Source organism: Talaromyces stipitatus, genomic scaffold (genome assembly GCF_000003125.1).
Source record: "Talaromyces stipitatus ATCC 10500 scf_1105507295549 genomic scaffold, whole genome shotgun sequence".
Taxonomy (NCBI): Eukaryota; Fungi; Ascomycota; class Eurotiomycetes; order Eurotiales; family Trichocomaceae; genus Talaromyces; species Talaromyces stipitatus.
In genome coordinates this window covers 406,120-425,541 of record NW_002990117.1, presented here as the reverse complement: position 1 = coordinate 425,541, position 19,422 = coordinate 406,120, and the positions used below count along the sequence as shown (strand labels likewise).

The 19,422-nt window shown below is 45.6% G+C and overlaps 9 protein-coding genes across 9 annotated transcripts; 5 read left to right on the top strand and 4 right to left on the bottom strand.

Moving 5' to 3' along the window:
- Positions 1-541: 541 nt before the first annotated feature.
- TSTA_010230 (uncharacterized protein) lies at positions 542-1,051 on the bottom strand (the record flags this gene model as incomplete). The annotated part of the gene is made up of 3 exons (XM_002483094.1): positions 542-684; positions 737-994; positions 1,015-1,051. The coding sequence occupies 3 exons, from the start codon at positions 1,049-1,051 to the stop codon at positions 542-544; spliced, it is 438 nt and encodes a 145-aa protein (XP_002483139.1).
- Positions 1,052-1,954: 903 nt separating this feature from the next.
- TSTA_010220 (uncharacterized protein) lies at positions 1,955-3,432 on the top strand. The gene is made up of 3 exons (XM_002483093.1): positions 1,955-2,545; positions 2,614-3,068; positions 3,126-3,432. The coding sequence occupies exons 1-3, from the start codon at positions 2,145-2,147 to the stop codon at positions 3,323-3,325; spliced, it is 1,056 nt and encodes a 351-aa protein (XP_002483138.1). The 5' UTR covers positions 1,955-2,144; the 3' UTR covers positions 3,326-3,432.
- Positions 3,433-3,859: 427 nt separating this feature from the next.
- Positions 3,860-6,343, top strand: TSTA_010210 (ATP-dependent RNA helicase, putative). Its single transcript, XM_002483092.1, has 10 exons — positions 3,860-4,403; positions 4,461-4,543; positions 4,597-4,739; positions 4,795-4,867; positions 4,921-5,248; positions 5,308-5,337; positions 5,387-5,545; positions 5,597-5,777; positions 5,837-5,845; positions 5,896-6,343. Exons 1-10 carry the CDS (start codon positions 3,906-3,908, stop codon positions 6,165-6,167), a joined length of 1,776 nt encoding a protein of 591 aa, XP_002483137.1. The 5' UTR covers positions 3,860-3,905; the 3' UTR covers positions 6,168-6,343.
- A 1,698-nt stretch (positions 6,344-8,041) lies between these two features.
- TSTA_010200 (uncharacterized protein) lies at positions 8,042-9,304 on the bottom strand. Its single transcript, XM_002483091.1, has 3 exons — positions 9,109-9,304; positions 8,497-9,034; positions 8,042-8,442 (listed from the first exon to the last, which is right to left on the bottom strand). The coding sequence occupies exons 1-3, from the start codon at positions 9,228-9,230 to the stop codon at positions 8,152-8,154; spliced, it is 951 nt and encodes a 316-aa protein (XP_002483136.1). The 5' UTR covers positions 9,231-9,304; the 3' UTR covers positions 8,042-8,151.
- A 1,237-nt stretch (positions 9,305-10,541) lies between these two features.
- Positions 10,542-12,859, top strand: TSTA_010190 (efflux pump antibiotic resistance protein, putative). The gene is made up of 4 exons (XM_002483090.1): positions 10,542-11,128; positions 11,182-11,341; positions 11,389-11,518; positions 11,578-12,859. Exons 1-4 carry the CDS (start codon positions 10,718-10,720, stop codon positions 12,623-12,625), a joined length of 1,749 nt encoding a protein of 582 aa, XP_002483135.1. The 5' UTR covers positions 10,542-10,717; the 3' UTR covers positions 12,626-12,859.
- An 89-nt stretch (positions 12,860-12,948) lies between these two features.
- TSTA_010180 (uncharacterized protein) lies at positions 12,949-13,232 on the top strand (the record flags this gene model as incomplete). Its single annotated transcript, XM_002483089.1, has 2 exons — positions 12,949-13,023; positions 13,098-13,232. The coding sequence occupies 2 exons, from the start codon at positions 12,949-12,951 to the stop codon at positions 13,230-13,232; spliced, it is 210 nt and encodes a 69-aa protein (XP_002483134.1).
- A 117-nt stretch (positions 13,233-13,349) lies between these two features.
- TSTA_010170 (sucrose transport protein, putative) lies at positions 13,350-15,379 on the bottom strand (the record flags this gene model as incomplete). Its single annotated transcript, XM_002483088.1, has 3 exons — positions 15,065-15,379; positions 14,585-15,006; positions 13,350-14,533 (listed from the first exon to the last, which is right to left on the bottom strand). Exons 2-3 carry the CDS (start codon positions 14,883-14,885, stop codon positions 13,350-13,352), a joined length of 1,485 nt encoding a protein of 494 aa, XP_002483133.1. The 5' UTR covers positions 14,886-15,006; positions 15,065-15,379.
- Positions 15,380-15,587: 208 nt separating this feature from the next.
- TSTA_010160 (glycosyl transferase family protein) lies at positions 15,588-16,791 on the top strand (the record flags this gene model as incomplete). The annotated part of the gene is made up of 3 exons (XM_002483087.1): positions 15,588-15,727; positions 15,814-16,249; positions 16,320-16,791. Exons 1-3 carry the CDS (start codon positions 15,691-15,693, stop codon positions 16,789-16,791), a joined length of 945 nt encoding a protein of 314 aa, XP_002483132.1. The 5' UTR covers positions 15,588-15,690.
- A 687-nt stretch (positions 16,792-17,478) lies between these two features.
- On the bottom strand, positions 17,479-18,704 carry TSTA_010150 (uncharacterized protein; the record flags this gene model as incomplete). Its single annotated transcript, XM_002483086.1, has 4 exons — positions 17,479-17,587; positions 17,639-17,731; positions 17,795-18,009; positions 18,068-18,704. The coding sequence occupies 4 exons, from the start codon at positions 18,702-18,704 to the stop codon at positions 17,549-17,551; spliced, it is 984 nt and encodes a 327-aa protein (XP_002483131.1). The 3' UTR covers positions 17,479-17,548.
- Between the last annotated feature and the right edge of the window lie 718 nt (positions 18,705-19,422).

Here is a 19,422-nt window from a genome sequence, read left to right as displayed (position 1 = left end):
TACGCTTTTGACAGTAAAAAGTCTAGCCTAGTTTTTGGTACTGGTTGGACCGAAGAGATGGATTCATACCATTAATAATTCCTTAACGACAATAACACTGCCATTCCAACGCGACGACCCCGGGGAAGAAAGGTCATCTGATACCAACATTGAAAAGGCTCAAATGTAAAATAAAAGACCCGAATGGTACAGCTTTGCAGCAGGCAGCTAAATCAGGTATGAGACAAGCATAAACGAAGAAGAGGAAGAAAGAGTAAAGAACAAGAAAGCTGCACGACTAGCGTGGCTAGTGTCGGATTGGCGGGTTTGAATAGTAGCTTACATGAATGGTAAATGAAGAAGTGACTAGTAAGATTGTATGTATTGATTTCTCTGTCTGTTCGAATACATCAGGTTCCAAAGCCGGGTTTTTATAGACCTTCTGGTGAGTTGATTTCTGTGGAATCTGACACGTAGGGTTGACATGATTTTTGACCTGTCATGAGGGGCAATTTTGGGGATATAGAGTAGCGTTTCTGATTGACTGCCTCGTTTTACTGCCTCAGGATATCCGGATTATCTGATAGCTATCGCTAGTGACCGTCATAGAGCTCATACGGCCCGACTGTCTGCGACACCACGTCTTTCGCTGCTCGATGACGATGCTGGTATTTCCGTTGGATTCACTTGTGGGACTTGCTGTGACTTTTGGCAGTGTATTTGCGGGCTCAGTGCTCGATTGAGTCGTCGTTGGTACGAAAGTCGAAGTGGTGGATGAGCCAGTGCTTCTCGCGGTTGCTGTCAATATTGGTGATTTCGTATGCGGCAAACTGGTAGCCGTAGTAGTCTTTGGAGGTGTCGGGTGTGAGCACGCCATTCATGATAAACACAGTCGTCGAGACTCGTCCCAGAGTCAAGATGACAGGTGATGGGCTCTCATCACAGCATGAACTAGAATCGCAACAGAATGTGCCTCCTCCGTTCCCGCAGAATGTTGGAAAAGACGATGCTTTCCCTTGAAAACAGATCAATGACTCTCAGCAATAGTTCCAACACTTTCAGTCGATGGCATGATATTTAGAACCTACAGGTTTCATCCCAGCACGTTCCTGTCCAGAATTTCCCATTCTGCACTAATATAGCCCGTTCTATAAGCAGTAGAATCCATCGCTATCGCAAAATGTTGCAGTTCCACTGGTTGTGCATGGTGCATTGTCGTTAGAACGTTTCGTCTTGTCTGTAGCACGTTAATTTGTCCTCGCTGTGGACGGAACAAATTACATGCGGCAAGATCAGAATATACAACAGCAGCAATGCCCATTGATCCTGACAACTAGCAGCTTGATTGATTTACCAACAATCTCATAAAAGGATAATCAGTATGAGAGTATGGCTGCGGTGTTCGTCCAAGCGCGGATACAGGCATTCAAGAACTGAGGGATAGAAAGACAACGAGTCTATTTCATCTATGTGGTAGATCATCCCTTAAGCGAGAAGCGAGTCAGGACAATCAATATCGCAGGTAATACACTCTAAATATAGGTTGAAGACGTGCTAATTATTCTAGACGCCATAAAGCTAAGCGCCGGACTATATTCTCTACATAAATCATATCTCTCGACCATCGCTCTGGGTCAAGACCCGATCTTGAAGTCAGTATACGCTACATTTAGCAAATATGTATGGCTACGGTCTCGTGTATCTAAGCTTCGAATTGGCTAACATTACAAGAAGCAACTGACTCCATGATAGAATAAGCCTTGTCTGTAGCCTAGGGCTGGGGCCGAATTTCATACATCCGTCCAGTCGGATCATTGCCCTAACCGCCAGTCAATATCAAAATTCGAAGTTGACCTGTCATTTGACGCTAACGTGGTTAAGGATGAAACAGGGTGTAGTGAACCATGATCTGCATTATTAGATTTATCCAACCAGTCTATCATGCCGGGATAATCGGTTCTTAGACACGGCGTCTACGTACAGTTTGTTTCAAGTTGAATCGAGCAGATCAGTGTAATAATATCTTTCTCGAATGCTGCTTTCTGGTCTACTTTACAAATGGAACTCCCCATCATAATTTTGACTTGGCTATTCTTGCAATCCCCTCGGTTTCTACTTTGTGTTATTATTGTTGTTCACGATCTTTATTTACTCCTTAGCCGAAAATGCGGTTGTTTGAGCTACGAATATTGCCAACCGCGAAGGTCGTAATCATTACGCTCGCTAGCACATTCATTTCCTTGTTTCTTGTCCTACTATATTTACAGCACATTGTTAAAAATGATGTGATAAGCTTTCTGACCTTTGACTTTCCCTTTCCTAACAGACCTGCATTCCAAGAGCCGACATTCGACAATAACACCGCTAATAGCCATGAGGAAGGCGTGACACTCGACATTTACGACTACGATGTCGAGTTGGTGGTTGCAAGTTTGAAAGAACAAAATACGTCCTGGTACTCCACATATTTCCCAGACTGGAAATCAAATATCTATATTGTTGATGACTCCACCGCGCCGTTGACGGTGCCGCAAAATAAAGGCCATGAAGCGATGGTTTACTTAACGTATGTATATTTTACCATCCATATCATTAATATTCCTTCTAATGACATGTTGTTAATTGACAACTTAGATATATCATTGACCGCTATGACACTCTTCCTAACAACACACTCTTTCTTCACGCCGAGAGATTCCAGTGGCACAACGACAATCCCGACTATGACGGCTATCCCTTACTACGCGACTTTCAATTTACCTACCTGCAGGAAGAAGGCTACATTAATTTGCGCTGCGTGTGGACAATAGGTTGCCCAGAAGCAATCCATCCATTGAAAGATCAGACTGTTAGCGAACAACATGAAGGTCAGGCCACTGGCAAAATTTTCCGGCAGGTATTCGAAGAGCTCTTACCTGATTACCCAGTTCCTGGTGAGGTCGGCGTAAGTTGCTGCGCTCAGTTTGCTGTCACGAAGGAGGTGATCCAGCAGCGACCAAAGGAAGATTATATACGTTTCCGTGAATGGTTGTTGGCTACCACGTTTCAGGATGGGCTAAGTGGTCGGTTTTTCGAGTATTCATGGCATAGTAAGTGGTTCTCACTGTATTTTATTCTTACTAATGGAGTACTGATGCTATTTTCAGTCATATTTGGAAAAGATCCAGTATATTGCCCCTCAGCGGCAGACTGCTATTGTAAAGTCTATGGGATGTGTCATCTTTCAAACTGTTCGGAAGACGAATGTGACGGACAATACTTTCTTCCCACATACTCAACGCTACCGCCGGGCTGGCCGCGAGTTGGCTGGAATGGAGAAGAGAGGTTTTTCTCTGGGCCGTTATGATTGTGCCCGAAACGCTGAAACTTGTATATTAAAACGGGATAACAGTAACTGTAACGCTTATCAAAGCTGGATGTAGTATCTCAATTTTAGGCTTATGACATTTTTAGTACTTATTATTTGACAACTTCTATCGAAAGCTCTGCAACCGAGCTAACACTGTAGTGCGAAATTTTGAAAGGAGGTATATACTGCCAGGCTAAGGATCCATCAAGTAACATCTACCATCGCTGTTGACGTAAAAGACCAGATATTTGATTCAAAGGACATTTTCTGCAAGTATAAGCAATTTTATTTATGTCAATCTGCACCAGACCGAGATGTTCCATCTAGGTAATTTTGATGGAATCAGGGCTAGCCAGATCATATTGTTATGCCTGAAAATTAAGGCACTTAGGAATAATATCACGTGGGCGGTAAGGGTTGCCTTAGAATCTGCCGACAGAGCCTGGAAGGCGGTGATTTCACACGTGACTTTCTTATCAGATAAACGTAGAAAACAAAAAAAAAAAGTTCCAAGATCGCTGAGGAAAGAACGGACAATCTTTCAGCACAATACACCCAGACACTTCCAGCGCACATCATGTCAAGCGACAAAATGGCAGCGACTGAGAAAGATTCCAAGAAGATAAAGCGCAAGCACAATCCCTCCAACGAAACTGTCAAGTCATCAGCCGAAGCCGAATTAAACGGCACCACCGAGAAGCCTAAGAAGCAAAAGACCGCACACCGTAAAAAGGACGAGGATGCAGAGGATGTGCCTCAGAATGGATTCGACGATGTTGAAAAGTCGATTAAGGAAGTGAACAAGGAGGATGAAGAAGAGAAGGGTCACGAGGAGGAGAAAGAAAATCAGCTTGAAGACCTACCATCCGCCAATGCTTTGTCGCTACCACAGACCGGCGATTCGCTACCCACGAAGTTTACGGAGCTGAATCTATCGGACCGAACACTGGAGGCGATCAAAGAAATGGGATTTGAGACAATGACCGAGATTCAACAACGAGCAATCCCCCCATTGATGGCTGGTCGCGATGTTCTCGGTGCTGCCAAAACTGGATCTGGAAAGACACTGGCTTTTGTAAGATATACTCACGACAGTAGCTTTGATGAGACGGATGACTAATTATATTACCAGTTGATACCCGCAATCGAATTACTTCACAGTTTAAAATTCAAGCCCAGAAATGGTACTGGTGTTCTTATATTGTCACCCACAAGGTACGAGGAAATATAACGATGGAGACAATTGGCTTGCGCTAACAGGATGACAGAGAATTGGCGCTTCAAATTTGGGGTGTGGCTCGTCAGTTGTTAGAAAAGCACTCTCAGACTCACGGCATTGTCATGGGAGGAGCCAATCGACGTGCAGAAGCCGAGAAATTGGAAAAGGGTGTTAACCTCTTAGTCGCAACTCGTATGTATCATTGTACTGGCATTTTTAAAACAAGTCAGGCTGATATCTCTCCCAGCGGGTCGTTTGTTGGATCATTTGCAGAACACCAAAGGCTTTGTGTTCAAAAATCTGCGTCAGCTCGTTATCGAGTAAGTGAATCTTCTCTAGCATTTGAAGAACTTATGCCAATCCCCTGGTACAGTGAAGCAGATCGCATTCTCGAAATCGGTTTCGAAGACGAAATGAAGCAAATCATGAAGATCCTTGGAAACGGAGAGCGACAGACATCTCTGTTTTCTGCCACACAAACTACCAAGGTCGAAGATCTGGCGCGAATCTCGCTGAAGCCTGGCCCGTTATATATCAATGTTGTTCCACGAATGGAGAACGCGACAGTCGACCGATTGGAGCAGGGATATGTTGTGTGCGAACCAGACAAACGATTCCTCCTGCTTTTCTCATTCCTTAAGAGGAATTTAAAGAAGAAAATCATTGTTTTCCTTTCAAGCTGTAATTCCGTCAACTACTACGTGAGATTATCTCTTTCCTGTTCAACTGCATTGGATATGAGTTACTGACTTGGCAATAGTCTGAATTACTGAACTATATTGATCTTCCGGTAATACCAGCTTACGTTTTCTACACCACGCAGCTCTGACATGATATAGGTCCTTTCTATCCACGGCAAGCAGAAACAACAGAAGCGTACTTCTACTTTTTTCGAATTCGTCAACAGTGAAAGAGGTATTCTCATCTGTACCGATGTTGCCGCTCGAGGTCTCGATATCCCTGAGATTGATTATGTTGTCCAATACGATCCTCCTGATGTAGGTATCGGACACCCGTAGCATCTATTTCAAGGCTAATGAGATATCCAGGATCCTCGTGATTATATCCATCGTGTCGGTCGTACAGCACGTGGCGCCAAAGCTAAAGGTCGCAGTCTTATGTTTCTGCAGCCATCTGAGATGGGCTTTCTCACTCATTTGAAAGAAGCGAAGGTGCCAGTGGTGGAATTCGAATTCCCCCAGAAGAAGATTATCAACGTTCAATCACAACGTAAGTCCTGGTGTCCCTCAATCCGAATGTGAATCAGACGTGCTAACATAGTATCATAGTCGAGAAACGTAAATACTATCTCTCCTAAACTTTTCTATGCATACTAATCCAATAATAGTCATCTCGCAAAATTACTACCTCAACAAATCCGCCAAAGAAGGCTACCGCTCTTACATTAATGCCTACGCATCCCACTCCCTCCGCTCTGTGTTTGATGTTAACAAACTGGACCTCGTCAAAATTGCCAAAAGCTTCGGTTTCTCAACCCCACCACGCGTCGATATCACACTAGGTGCAAGCATGAGTAGAGATAAGAAGGTGCAAGGACGACGAGCTTATGGAAGTCAGCCTAAGCAAGCCAACCGCTTCAAGCGAAAGCGTGATGAATAGATATGCTTCTGGAGTGTACTGCAAGTCAAGGTGGAGAGTTAGTGACAAAAGTTTGTTTGGAAAATATGGGCATATAGGTTGGAGTTTGGCGCAGAAGCAGTTTATATTGTACAGAAATGGATTCTTTGCACTGTGCGGATAACTAGCAATATAGAGTCTTCAGGGGGCTGTATAAATGATAATACGAATATTGATGCCCTTTTTGTCGGATTTCCACCGAACATGACAGCCTAAGTATGTGTTCTATGATAAATATATCCTGCATATAACGGGCATGCCATCTGTATATGCCCTTTCAGAGATTAGTTCTCAGGCATTCACCACAGGGTTACACATTGTTGATTCCTGTTTGGGATACCGCATACGCCCTGTTATTTCCTAGTTAGTGTGTATAAATGCAGCTCAATCCTCCTAGTTACTTCTCTTCCTTTTCTTATAGTTGATCATTTCATACAACTTCCTGGTCCTTTACTTATCTGAGCTATTCTCATCTCTATAACTCACAATATTGGGCTATGAATCTTGCATAGTTACCACAAGAACAAATAATGGCAGCATCACTCTTCAAGTTCATATTGACAACATTGACAATGACACTTTCCCTTCTTCGATATATTTTATGTCTTACACCCAGATCATCGTATTACCAAGTCGTGGAAAAGAACAATATTGGTATCGATTGTTTCTCTATTAGAGAAACATGATCTGCAGTTTTACGCTGTTGACTGTCTCGAGAGAGATCGTCTATTAGCGTATTTGAAATATTGTCTGAATAATACCAATGACTCTCTTTTTGAGAATGATGCACATACGGTTGTGATTACATTGGAGAATGCCTGTCAATCGTAATGAGTTGATTAAGGTTATGGAGGAAATCCATTGGGAAATAGTTGGTGAGTGCCTTCTAATTCCCTCTTATGACTGAATATACCCTTACTTAAACCCCATAGATGGTCTCACAGTTGAAGCAGGGTTGGAAAACCCAACTATTTCTCTAACCATGCATCAACCCTGGCCACGGTATTGAATTGCTATATAACCCACGATATCATGGTACCATTGGTGGCTATGTAGACCTTATCAACAGTGACAATGAGGTTGTCACGTAGTGTATGCTCACAAGTGAGCATGTACTGAGACCCTTTGTTAAGGCGAAGACAGCATGAAAATACTGCAACGAAAGGAGGACTGTTCAGGTAGGTCTATTGCTTTGAGACCATTTTCTTTCATGAACCAGACAGCAGATTTCATTATCCAGTATAGAACCTTATCTTCGCGACGCACGAGATCGAACCAATCAGTCCATTATTCACTGCGCAATCCCCAGCCAAATTCTGGTGCTCAAATACAGCAAGGGAATAAGGGTAATTTCTCTTGGACCGTGAAGTTCTCGGAACAATTTATTCCTCATCTGGCTTCAGCTTCAGTCGACACAAGCATCGACTGGACTGGGCCTTAGTGGAGGTCAATCCAGCTATAGTCCCGAAATCGGAAAAGAACAAACTCATGGGAGCTCCTGCATGCTCGTAAACCCGACAAAAATGGAATTTTGCAACTATACTTGGCGCTGCGTCAGGCCACAACATGGGAATCGTCCACCCGATTCAGTGTCATTTGTTTCTCGCGATGCTCATGGAGAGCGGCATGTTACCAGAGAATGGTTCATTGTCCCCATCGCAAGGCCTAGGTGCTTCACTAAACCAGGGGACTCGGGAGCATTTGTGTTGGAGCTCAGGGCTAGAGGGGACGATCCGAGGGATTTGAACGTCCCTGGGTATGATATTTGAGGGACACGAGAATGGAGGACCGGTGTATTCCACTTATATTACTCAATTGCTACGCATGGTGAGAAAGTGACGGGATTTCGAGTTCAGCTTCCTGATGGAAGTATCATTGGTCAATCATTGGGACAGTCTGGTATGGTTGGAGAGTTTTGTCTGGTGTTCACTCTTTAGGAACAAGGATGATGGAAGTAAATTGAATATCACAACTTGGAGAATTCATCACCAACTGTAATCTTACTAGCTTTTGTACGCTTCATCTCCGCCATGACAGAGACATGCTTACTCAACGCTACCAAATCACCATTCTCGTCCAAAACGCGCACATCAGTGTCAAACCGTCCATTTTGGACCTTGTGACACACGGTTTCAAGGAATAGCCACTCGGCATCCTTGGGATCTTTTTTAATCTCAACGGACATACACATAGTTGGGAAGACGTACTTGCTGAGGTCGGCCATGGTGGGATCGTAGTTGAGAGGGGCTGGGAGGAACTGTTGACCACCGTATGTTAGTAAGATCGATAATAAGAGACAGAAGATACTAACATTATCACACACGACACCCAAACTGATCACATCCAACTTCTGATTCGGATCTTCCCATCGTACCCACGTCTCCTTCGTATTCAACCCGGCGGCTCCCTTCCGACTCCAGAACTGTGTCTCAGCCTCTTTCCGTTTGAGTACGCGCATCTTGCGGATCACGGGCATGAGCTTGACCAGCAACGGGATAGGAATCGACTGATTACAATCGCGTTCTCTGTCAGGTATTTCGTCCAGTGTCATGACCGGTGGAACTGCTGCAATCGAGGGTCCATCTTCCGTCGCGAGATTGCCTTGAATAACCGTTGCGGATGTACATATTGAGCCAGCGGGATCTCGAATTTTGACTTCAACGGTAGAGTAGCGTTTTCCGTGGCTAAGTTCCGTGACAGTGAGTACGACGCGACCTCGAGGAGCGGGTTGGATGAAGTGGATGTTGCTGTGGATGGGGTCTGGTTGTGGAGTTGATGGATATTTGCGGAGGAAGAATGTCCGGACAGCGGAAAAGACGAGACTCAGGGTGAAGCCACCGTGCGCATGTCTTCAGATGTTGGCCAGTAAAAGTCAGTTGGTTGCCATTAAATTATGTGTTGATAGTCAAGGATCAGTACTAACAATCCTCCACACCAGTCCCAGTGAATCGTCGCTTCGAATTGGTCGTCTGTGCCAGGCACAGGCGTTACTCGCGTAGCATCCGCGAACGAGGTTATCTGTCTGTTGACATTTGTATTTGCCATCTCAACAACCGGCAGCTTCCACCCTAAAACCTGATCACCTCAGGACATGGTGTATATAAGAAGAGCGAGTAGATGAGGTGTTTCAAAGTTACCGTAACAGCCGAGGTTGCAGACAGAAGAAATGCCAGTGTATACTCCGTATAGTCTCAGCCAATCACGGTTGTACTTTTTGTAGCACAGTGTTGGTGTCTGATTTGCATATATGGATGTCCTCGTTCCAAGCAAGTTTCATGAGAAGCTAACACTTATTATTTACTGGTACTTGCGAAATTATTCTTTTCTAAGTAATATTTTATCTATCGCTATCCCTCCCTATCATGACAAATAACCCTAACCCCATTCCGGTTGTATCTGTTGATTGACCCTTACCATGAATATCGTCATCCTCTCTTGGGGGAGTGATCTATCTTTAAAGTTCAGAGCTCTGGAAATGCCAATTGAGGCCAGTCAGCATGCGTAGCAGACACTCCGAATATGGATTCCTACACCATTTCGACTGCTTGATACCAGCTCATAGCGAAAGATCTAAGTATGTACAACCATCTAGGTGCCTTGTTAGGGCTATGGAGGTCACGTTTATGTCTCCGACCGTTTCTCCACAGGTCACTCCGACGAACTTCACCCACCAACTGATCCTGCCATGATGACCTCAATCCTTGAGAATAGTGCATACTATGTATACAACCCGAGGAGAGAGTCGTATTAACATCGAAACGGAAGTCGGTGCTATCCTGTTGCGAGTTTCCGTGCTGGTATTCTAGCTTATGTAAGTCGGCCTAACTTAAGCCCACGCATCTCAAACTTCTGCGAGAAGAGCAGTGAAAGCGACCAGGGTATAGTAGTATGAAATCGACCGGATTCTTATCTTCGAGTCATGTTCGGCAATTTTCGGCCGTGCCTTGTACGAGGAGGCCTGTGCCCATATCTCGGTCCCAACATCCTGGACGCTGATCAACGAAGGGCTAAAGCTCAGATTATTAAGCAGAGGAGCCTCCCTCAGGATCGTACCAATGACAGAAGCTAACTAATTAATAATTATGAGTCACGTAACGTATTGGGTCCTCGTGTTATGAAACTATAACTCAATAATCTCAATAATCCTCAGCCAGGATCCAATAACACGAATCCCAAGCGTAAAGCAAGACGTCATGGCATGTACTGCATTCGACGGATTTAAGCACCGTTTACGAGAAAGGGGCTGCCAGAGCATTCCAGGCACTGGATCGTTCCAATCAGCATTCAAGGTTTGGATTGGCAGCGGGATGATTATTTTCGCCGAGTCTTGACGCATTTACTACCTTTTGCCTAAGTAGTTATGGTAGGAGAAACAAGGGATATGCGTGTTTGCAGCCTGATATTGAGCCACATGGTCGCGGGTCGCTGAAATAAATCGTATATACTATAAAAAAGACATCAATTTTCTTCAGTTCACAATTTTTAATCACATACCCAGAGGCATAAGTGACGTTGACGCGACATATGCGAATATGGCCACCACAGAGAAGGCAGAAGCTCTTGGTAACAGACCAGGCTCGAGCTCATCCACAGCAACCGAGGAGCATACAGACACCGTAAATGGAAAAAATAATGAGAAACTACATTCATTTGGCGAGGAAATGGATCAGAATGACGAACTTGAAAAGAGTGCTGGCGAAGTAACTGGAGATCAAGAAGTGGAACCTGAATATCCAAACGCCTTAAAAACTGTCCTGATCGTTATCTCGCTTTTCATCACAGTTTTCTTAGTGGCGTTAGATCAGACAATCATCGGAACAGCCATCCCCAAGATCACCGACCAGTTTCATTCCGTTCAGGATGTTGGCTGGTACGGCAGTGCCTATTTTTTGACTTCTACGGCCTTGCAGCCTACATATGGCCGCATCTATAAGATTTTGAATGTGGGTGTCAAGCAAATCTGAGTGTCTTTCTTGATGCTTATACAAAATATCAGGTAAAATGGGCTTTCCTCGCCGCCATTTTTGTATTCGAGCTCGGATCCCTGATATGTGGTGTCGCTCCGGACAGCTCGACTCTCATCGGTGGTAGGGCTATTGCGGGATGCGGTGTTGCCGGGATTTTCTCCGGGGCGTTAGTTATTCTCAGCTTTTCCAGTCAGTATTTCTCAGCCTGCTATACAGTTACATACTAACAGCTATAGTCCCTCTACGGCAACGGCCTCTCGTGTTTGGTCTTTTTGGTGCAGTATGGGGCGTGGCATCCGTGGTAGGGCCCTTACTAGGAGGAGCATTTACTGATGGCGTTTCATGGAGATGGTGTTTCTACATCAAGTAAGGATGGATAGTCGCATTATCCATGCCATGCAGCCATACTAATTCGATCATGATAGTTTACCGATCGGAGGCGTCGCCGCAGCCATTGTCGTTTTGATTCTTCACCTTCCTGAGAGAAAGAATGACAGCAGCAAAACCTGGACACAAAAGCTCCTAGAACTCGATCTCATCGGTGCAGGGCTCATAATCCCCGCCATTGTCTGTCTTCTTCTAGCACTTCAATGGGGTGGTGGCAAATATGCCTGGAATAACTCGCGTATCATTGGCCTTTTCGTTGGCTTCGGTTTGATCACTATTTTGTTCGCCGTCTCTCAATGGAAACTAGGTGATCGAGCGACGTTACCCCCTAGGATCCTGAAAAAACGGACGGTGTGGTCAGTCTCACTCTTCGCAGTATGCTTTGGAGGAGCCTTCTTCCTCTTCATGTATTATCTGCCCATTTACTTCCAATCGGTCAAGAACCACTCAGCCACGAAATCCGGAATCGACTTGCTGCCGATCCTACTTGCGACAGTGATATCGTCCATCATCTTCGGCGGTATAATTACTGCTGTAGGCTATTATACCCCGTTCCTCATTCTCAGCACGGTACTTTTCTGTATTGGAAGTGGACTCTTGACCACATACAGTACTAGCATGTCGACTGCGAAATGGATTGGGTATCAAATATTGGCTGGAAGTGGTGTTGGCGCAGGATTCCAAGTCCCCATGACCGCGGTACAGACCATTCTCTCCCAAGAGGATATCCCCATCGGATCTGCCGCTGTCATGTTCTTCCAGAATCTGGGTGGTGCTCTGTTTATCTCTGTCGGTCAGTCCGTCTTTCAAAACGGACTCACTAGTTATATGCAGACCCACGTCGAGGATATTGAACCCGGTGTTATCATCAGCGCAGGAGCAACCGCACTCAGGGGTGTTCTTTCTGAGATGGGCAAGTTGAATAAGTTGCCAGCTGTTGTCGAAGCCTATATGGCCGGTCTGGTAAACGCTTACCGGGTCAGTTTGGCGTTGACATGCGTTGCTTTCGTTGCCACTCTGTTTGTGGAGTGGAAGAGTGTGAAGGGAAATAAAAAGGAGGGAGGAGAGCCAGCTATTGCTGTTTGATGGTCTTTCTTTCGAGAGTGTCTCGATATGGGACTGATTGGTGCTGCACATATTGGTTGATCATCCGTATTTGCCCGAAACTGTGCGATGAAAACAAAAACAAAAAATGTATATTAGTAATTGGATTATCCGACTAACCTCTTCTCCTGTACTTACTATATGATACCACTTGTACCTAATCTTGATATAGAGCATGAGTCGCTTCTCCAATATCCATTCTTGCTCAATATGCTCAGCACTACTCTGTATCTTCCACCGTATGCCTTCACATGGAAAAACCATGATAACTAGAATGTTAATTGTATCTTTCAGGAGAGTAGACAATGGCAATTGAAGATGACCCGGGCACTATCCGATTGGAAGCGGTGATGTGGTTGAGTGCTGGGGATCATATTCTGGTGAGTTAATCCAGTGGGTGTACTTTTCATACTACCTAGTTACCTCAATGCCATTGACTGATCTTAGGCGGCAGTGGATGGGAAGCCCTGTATGTAATCGACATGAGACTGCTGTTGCTAGAGTTAGCCAAGTTCCCACACCAATGCCATCGTGGTTTGAAGATAGTAATGTCCAGACTACGCGATACTTGACCCTAGATGGAGTGTAAGGACTTGCTCCTTAGAGCTTGAATTAAAATATGTCTATAAACTATATATACTTCTAATTAAAGATAAGTTTCAATAACTCAACTAGGTTCAGGAGCCACTCACACGCCTTTTTGCATCTATCCTGCAGCTCGATCTTGGAGAGGAACCGTTAAAATCCCCGCTATTAAAGCAGCACAGCCTCCAAATCTCATGAACCAAGCCACGCTATTATCAAAAGGTTCTCCCCGTGGTTTCTGCAGTGCTTTGAAAATAACGCTGCTGAGAAGACTGGACACCATTTGAGGAAACGAAATAAAAACATTGTGTAACCCAAGAACAACACCAGCCCCACCGATGCCATCGGTATCTTCAAATTCATTGTAGGGATAGCCTGGTCGATGGATGCTCTCTGCTATAAACTCCCCATTCGTCGACTGGCTCTGGCTTTGTGCAAGTTCCGTCGCAATAAATGCGTACGGTGCCCAAGACGTGATCATCCACGGAATGCCAACAATTGCTGTCATTACTGCCGCTGTTCCAGGTGAGGATATCAAAAATGTACTGAACATGCAAATAGCAAAGAGAAAGTGGGATAGCAGCCACAGTCGTCGAAGCGTTAAACCAGGAACCCGAAGCTTCCCCAGCATACGCGTCGAAGATTGCATGAACGTGGTCAGAACTGAGGCCCGCTGTGGCAGGTCAGAAGCACTGTTGGTATTGGAGAGAGCTTCGAACTCTTTCGGTGACGGTGCTACCACCAGAAGCGGTAGCACTAGACTGCCCACAAAGGCAGTGACGGCGTTCAGGAAATAGGCAGACGTCGCAATTCGAGTAGCATCCCCCCATATATTGTCTACCTCGCCATTTGATAGATCAGGATGCTTTTCGAAGATGGGATTTACATACAACTGGCCGATGTAGGTGGTTATGTAGAATAAAAATGGGAACCATCCAAACCAGGAGGCACACTGAATTGCAAACACTTTTCTTATTTGCGGAGGAAGATAGCGTGCAGACTTCCAGATCATGCTGAGAGAGTTCTTAGTAGTCAACTCTGTCCGTGGTCGGTCATAGGTTCGAAGGTCATCAATGAAGACGCAGGATATTAACAAGCTACCGATAAGGCAGCAGCTTCCTAACACAGAGATCACCTGGAACTGCGTTTTGCCCAGGACGGGGAATATTTTTGGTAAGTCCATGTACCCAAAGGCATAACATATGATACTTGCTGCTTCGCTGACGCGGCTCGCCCAGGCATTGGCGGATTTCTGCTGATGCGATGGAGCATTGTCGACAATGTATGCTCTCATAGCCGCTTGGACTAATAAACATTAGAGATCTCGGCCAGTGTTTTGTCAGGAACCGTATTCACCTGTATTGATTCCAAAATCATGGCAGTACATAAGCACGATCGCAGCAACGATCGATACGGATTTCACCGTATCCGATTTCACATCGGCATTAAATATCGCAAACACGCTGCCGGTCAACTCTTGAACCCAAGCCAAAGCTAAGAGACATATCACAGTCGTCGCACCACCAATTGCTATGAACGGTTTCCTTCTGCCCCAGTGACCACGGCAATTATCACTGCGAATGCCAATATAAGGTTGCACGACAGTTCCTGTCAATGGCCCAGCTACCCACACCCACGCAAGCAGGGCCTTACTCATTCCCAGTGATAAAAGGTAGGGCTTTGCCGTAGACACGGAAAATTAGAAAAGACGTCGTGGACTAGGCGCGCGGTGACATACTGATCCATTTGCGTGTTGGACAGACCAAATTACCTGGAGTCTGCTGGTGTCAATTCACATCTTGACCAAAATAGGTTGCCGTGTTGGTAACAACTCACCCTCCCATACCAAACGTCAATATAAACAAATACCAACTGCTTTTGGACGCCTGACTAGGGCAGTCAGCATCACTAATCGCAGAGGCTAGTTCAGGGCCCCATTCCTCAGCAATGAACGGTTCGGTCTCAGGGTGCAACTCCGCCGGTGTATCGGATGCAACAGGGGGTCTCCGCACCGCCATCACGCCGGTGTCGCGATAAAGGTAAGATAACTAAGAATTGGGCCACATTGAGACGGATATATTCAAGAAATTTCGATGTATGTGTCTGTCTCGATCTGGAGAGAAGCTGAAGAGAGAAATTGTTGTAGTCACCGAAGAGGATAAAATCAATAGGGGAGATTGACTTTCTTAAGGAAGGAGCGCGCGATCCCCGAAAAAGTCGCGATCGGGGTGGGGTCCTTCCTTCTTTCGGCTGCTTCGGGCACACGCCATCGTCACTGCCGCGCTGAATGGCTGCACTTTTTTATCTTGCTTACCTAGTATACAACCATGAATTCCCCTCTCGCTCTTCTAGATAATCATTCTTCTCTTATTCACGCTACACACCGAGAGGGCGGCGCTCTTAATTCTAACACATCGTGAACGAGATTTTTTCAGTTGTGCACTGACTACGGTGCCTGGACCATGTCAAACCCCCGCCCCGCGCCAGATGCCACCAAAGGTATGCAAGATCCCTGCAGGAACCCATCTCAGGACTCGACTCCGATGCTGTGTTAGCTAGATCTAACGCCAGAACCTTCTTCTCAGTATGGACGACCCTCATAACGAATACCGCATACCTGTCCGGCCTCTTAACGCTCGAGTACTCGCTCCGGAAAGTCGGGTCAAAGTACCCCCTCGTCGCGCTCTACACAGACACATTCCCGGAAGAGGGGCATGCGGCTCTGGACGCTCGGGGGATCTTGAAGAAACGAGTGCCGTATCTCCTACCGTCTGTTCCCAAGGACTACACAAATGATACCCGCTTCTACGACTGCTGGAGCAAACTCACGCCGTTTTCCCTCATCGAGTATGAGCGCGTGGTTCAACTCGACAGCGATATGTTGGTTCTTCGGAACATGGATGAGTTGATGGAACTCGAATTGGACGCGCCGAGTATCGAGGGGGCAGGAAATAGGGTCTTTGCGGCTAGCCACGCTTGCGTGTGCAATCCGCTCAAGAAACCTCACTATCCAAAAGACTGGTATGTTTCTTTCAGCCGGAGATAAAATCGCAGCAATTAGGCATGATGCCTGACTGTTGCTTGGATTTAGGATACCAGAAAACTGCGCTTATACATCCCAACACAATACTCCAGAGGTCGCCCAAGCAGAGGGCGCGTCGCCTACTTTCGGACTCGGTATACCGAACGGAGGTCTCCAGGTAGTGAATCCGTCCAAAGGAACATATGACAAAATAGTAGCGCAATTAGGGAGTACTGCAACCACCGACTACGATTTTGCCGATCAGTCCCTGCTATCTGATGTGTTTTACGGGCGGTGGATTGCACTGCCGTACATATATAATGCCTTGAAGACTTTGCGACGAAAAAGTGTACACGACGCTATCTGGCAGGACGAAAGTGTCAAGAATGTGCACTATATTCTCAGTCCTAAGCCGTGGGATGATGTAGACGAAAAGGATCCGTCGAAGCCGGGATATGATGCCTCGCACGATTGGTGGAGGAACTTGAATAAGGAACGGCTGGAAGACGAGAAACGACAAGGTATTAACGATCACTTTTGACCAAACATTCAGCGGTTTACCTGAGGTACGAGACACGAGACGAGCTGTTTTCCATCGATTGTTTAATGAAAGAACCGTGATTCGAGACACCAGGCGCTCATGTCATTGTCTCTTTGGAATGGTATACGGGATACAAAGCCCTTTGTACCGTATCAAAAAGTGATAAACCGCGGCCAGTTGGAAAATCACACACTTGCCCCTTTTCAAGGAGCTGGGGCTGTATCGGGACCATCTTAATCAGTTTAGACGTAATTGTTTGCTAGAGTAGAACATGACATAGGAGACCGTTTACATGGAACTGAGAAGCTCCGGTCACAACCCTTTGGGACACAGTCGAACAAGACGCTATGAGCCCGGGTTGCCCAGCGTATCTGGCCTAATTTAATACCACCAAACGGGCAGCCTGTGGTCAAACCTAATCGATCTTCTACCTACACATGTCAAAACGAAAGGGCAATCTGATTATCCCCGGCTTTAGGCAGTGTGGCATTCATAATACGCGACAGACCTAGCGATGGTATCAAGTAACTCGACAAATCTGGATATACCACGTCTTTGGCAACATCACTTAGCCATTGCTGCCGGGATTGTTTCAGAACATTGATGGTCTGTTGGGAGGATAAGAGGTGTTCAATATTAAAGTCACCCATTAGCTTACAATATAGACTGGATGCACTTTATCATGCCACTAATTTTGTTAATACAGGCAGATTGTCAGTTGATAGCCCTAAATTTCCCTCCAAGCATTCACAGAAGCTTATACCCCGTCTCCAAATCTGTAGAAGTTGGTCCATCTCTGTCCATCATATTAGTTAAACCCATTTGCACAGCATCAGTGCAGTCCTACCTCATCATATGGCTTTGACTGATCAACAAATCTGAGATCCGTAGCCAGTCTAATTACATTATTCGGGTCATTATTAATGGTCGAGGCGTGAATCTAGCCCATCTCAAAGTTAGATCCTCTTACGTTTCTTCCTCGAAGAAATACATAAACACATACTGCATGTGGTTTATGTAAAACGACATCCCCAGCTTCATAATCCGACACCAGCCAGCGCCAATTATACTGTCGAGCAAACTCTAGAGGACATTCGGACAGTAAACCGGTCGACATCATGTTTTGATTGAATGCATTTTTCGTCTCTTCATCAGTCATGCCTGCATCTCGGGCTTTCCGAGTGAAGTCTTGCTCGAGTTGCCTTCCAAGAGCGTCGCCTAATACATCCCTTAGTAGTTGGAGTTACCGAAAGGAAGCCCTGGAGACAGGAGTTACCATTTTCAAAATATATTAGACCGCCGCCCGTCAAACTAATGTCCCCTATCGGCACCCAAGCAGTCACACTAGTGGGCTCACCATATCTCAAAAATATCTGATCATAATGCACCCCAATGGGCTTTGTACCGGGTACATTATTCCTCAACAAGCTCCGGTTAAGGCCCAAGGTATTTTCGTTCCACCCGGTGAATTTGGCCATAAAATCAAGTAAAGCAGGATGTTTAGCCAGGTCCTTCGTATACCAATCTTCATAATGGGCCTGGATGGCCAAATCGATAAATACCTGTGCACTCTCGCCTCCTGGCCGGCCGTTTTTCCCTGCTGCACCGGCCCCGATACCAGGGAAATCGTCCGAGGCACGAGCAGAGTTGAAGATTCCTTGGACGGGTTGGGTATCTGGTTGTAGGATGCCTGAGGGAGACATCATTTCAAAGTATTTTGTGCGTGTACGAAGAACGTCTTCACGCGGGAGGAGTCCTTTGAGGAGGAGCATGCCGTCTTGGTTGTAGCGGGCTCGAAGGGTTTCGAGCGGCTCAGAAGGAGAGGACGGCGTGAGGTGGGCGATATTCTCAGAAAGGAGGGGACCGTCCTTGACCTCGAGGCCGCTGTGAATTTTAATTTCCACGTCTGGCATGTTTGTTCATTTGAGGGGCTATATGTAAGGTTGATGTTTGTAATACCGGCTCCGAGGAATCCCTAACTTGAAGATAAAGTTATGCCTTGAAGCCACCAATGCTTATACAACGATCAAAAACATACCTCAGCAGACTAATCCCTCGAAAAATCAGGAAACTCCAATTTATATCTGGCCTCTGCAGGGATAAATGAGGGGAAGCCTTTAGAAATTCCACCAACCATCGCTCTACGGGCAATCAAAACTCCTAACGAGAGAATTAAATATTTATATACAGGTAGAGCGCAATAAAGACCAGACTCCTGCCTTTATAACACTAATAACACTAAATGTAGTATACTGACCCTATTTGCAAATTGTCTCGAGCACTAACCATATCCGATCTCGAGGATCGCTCAAGCGAAACTCGACCAGGTGAACAAAAAATATTTTAGGATCGTGCATATGACCTTGAAAGAATATAGCGAGCTACACGTACCTATGTAGCCGATCCTTCGACGAATCATTCAAAAATCTTCGGAATAGAAGGAATATTAGGCAAATTGGGGACCCGACCTCGGGGGGTATGGAAGCATATATGACTTTTCTTTGAGACATAACTTGTAACAACACGTTGCATTACCGACATTAGAAGAACTAATCGAGTGAGATTTCATATTATATAGATGGCTTGTTACTCATCCAATGCTGGTGTAACGTCCTTATCTGTAGACCCCCG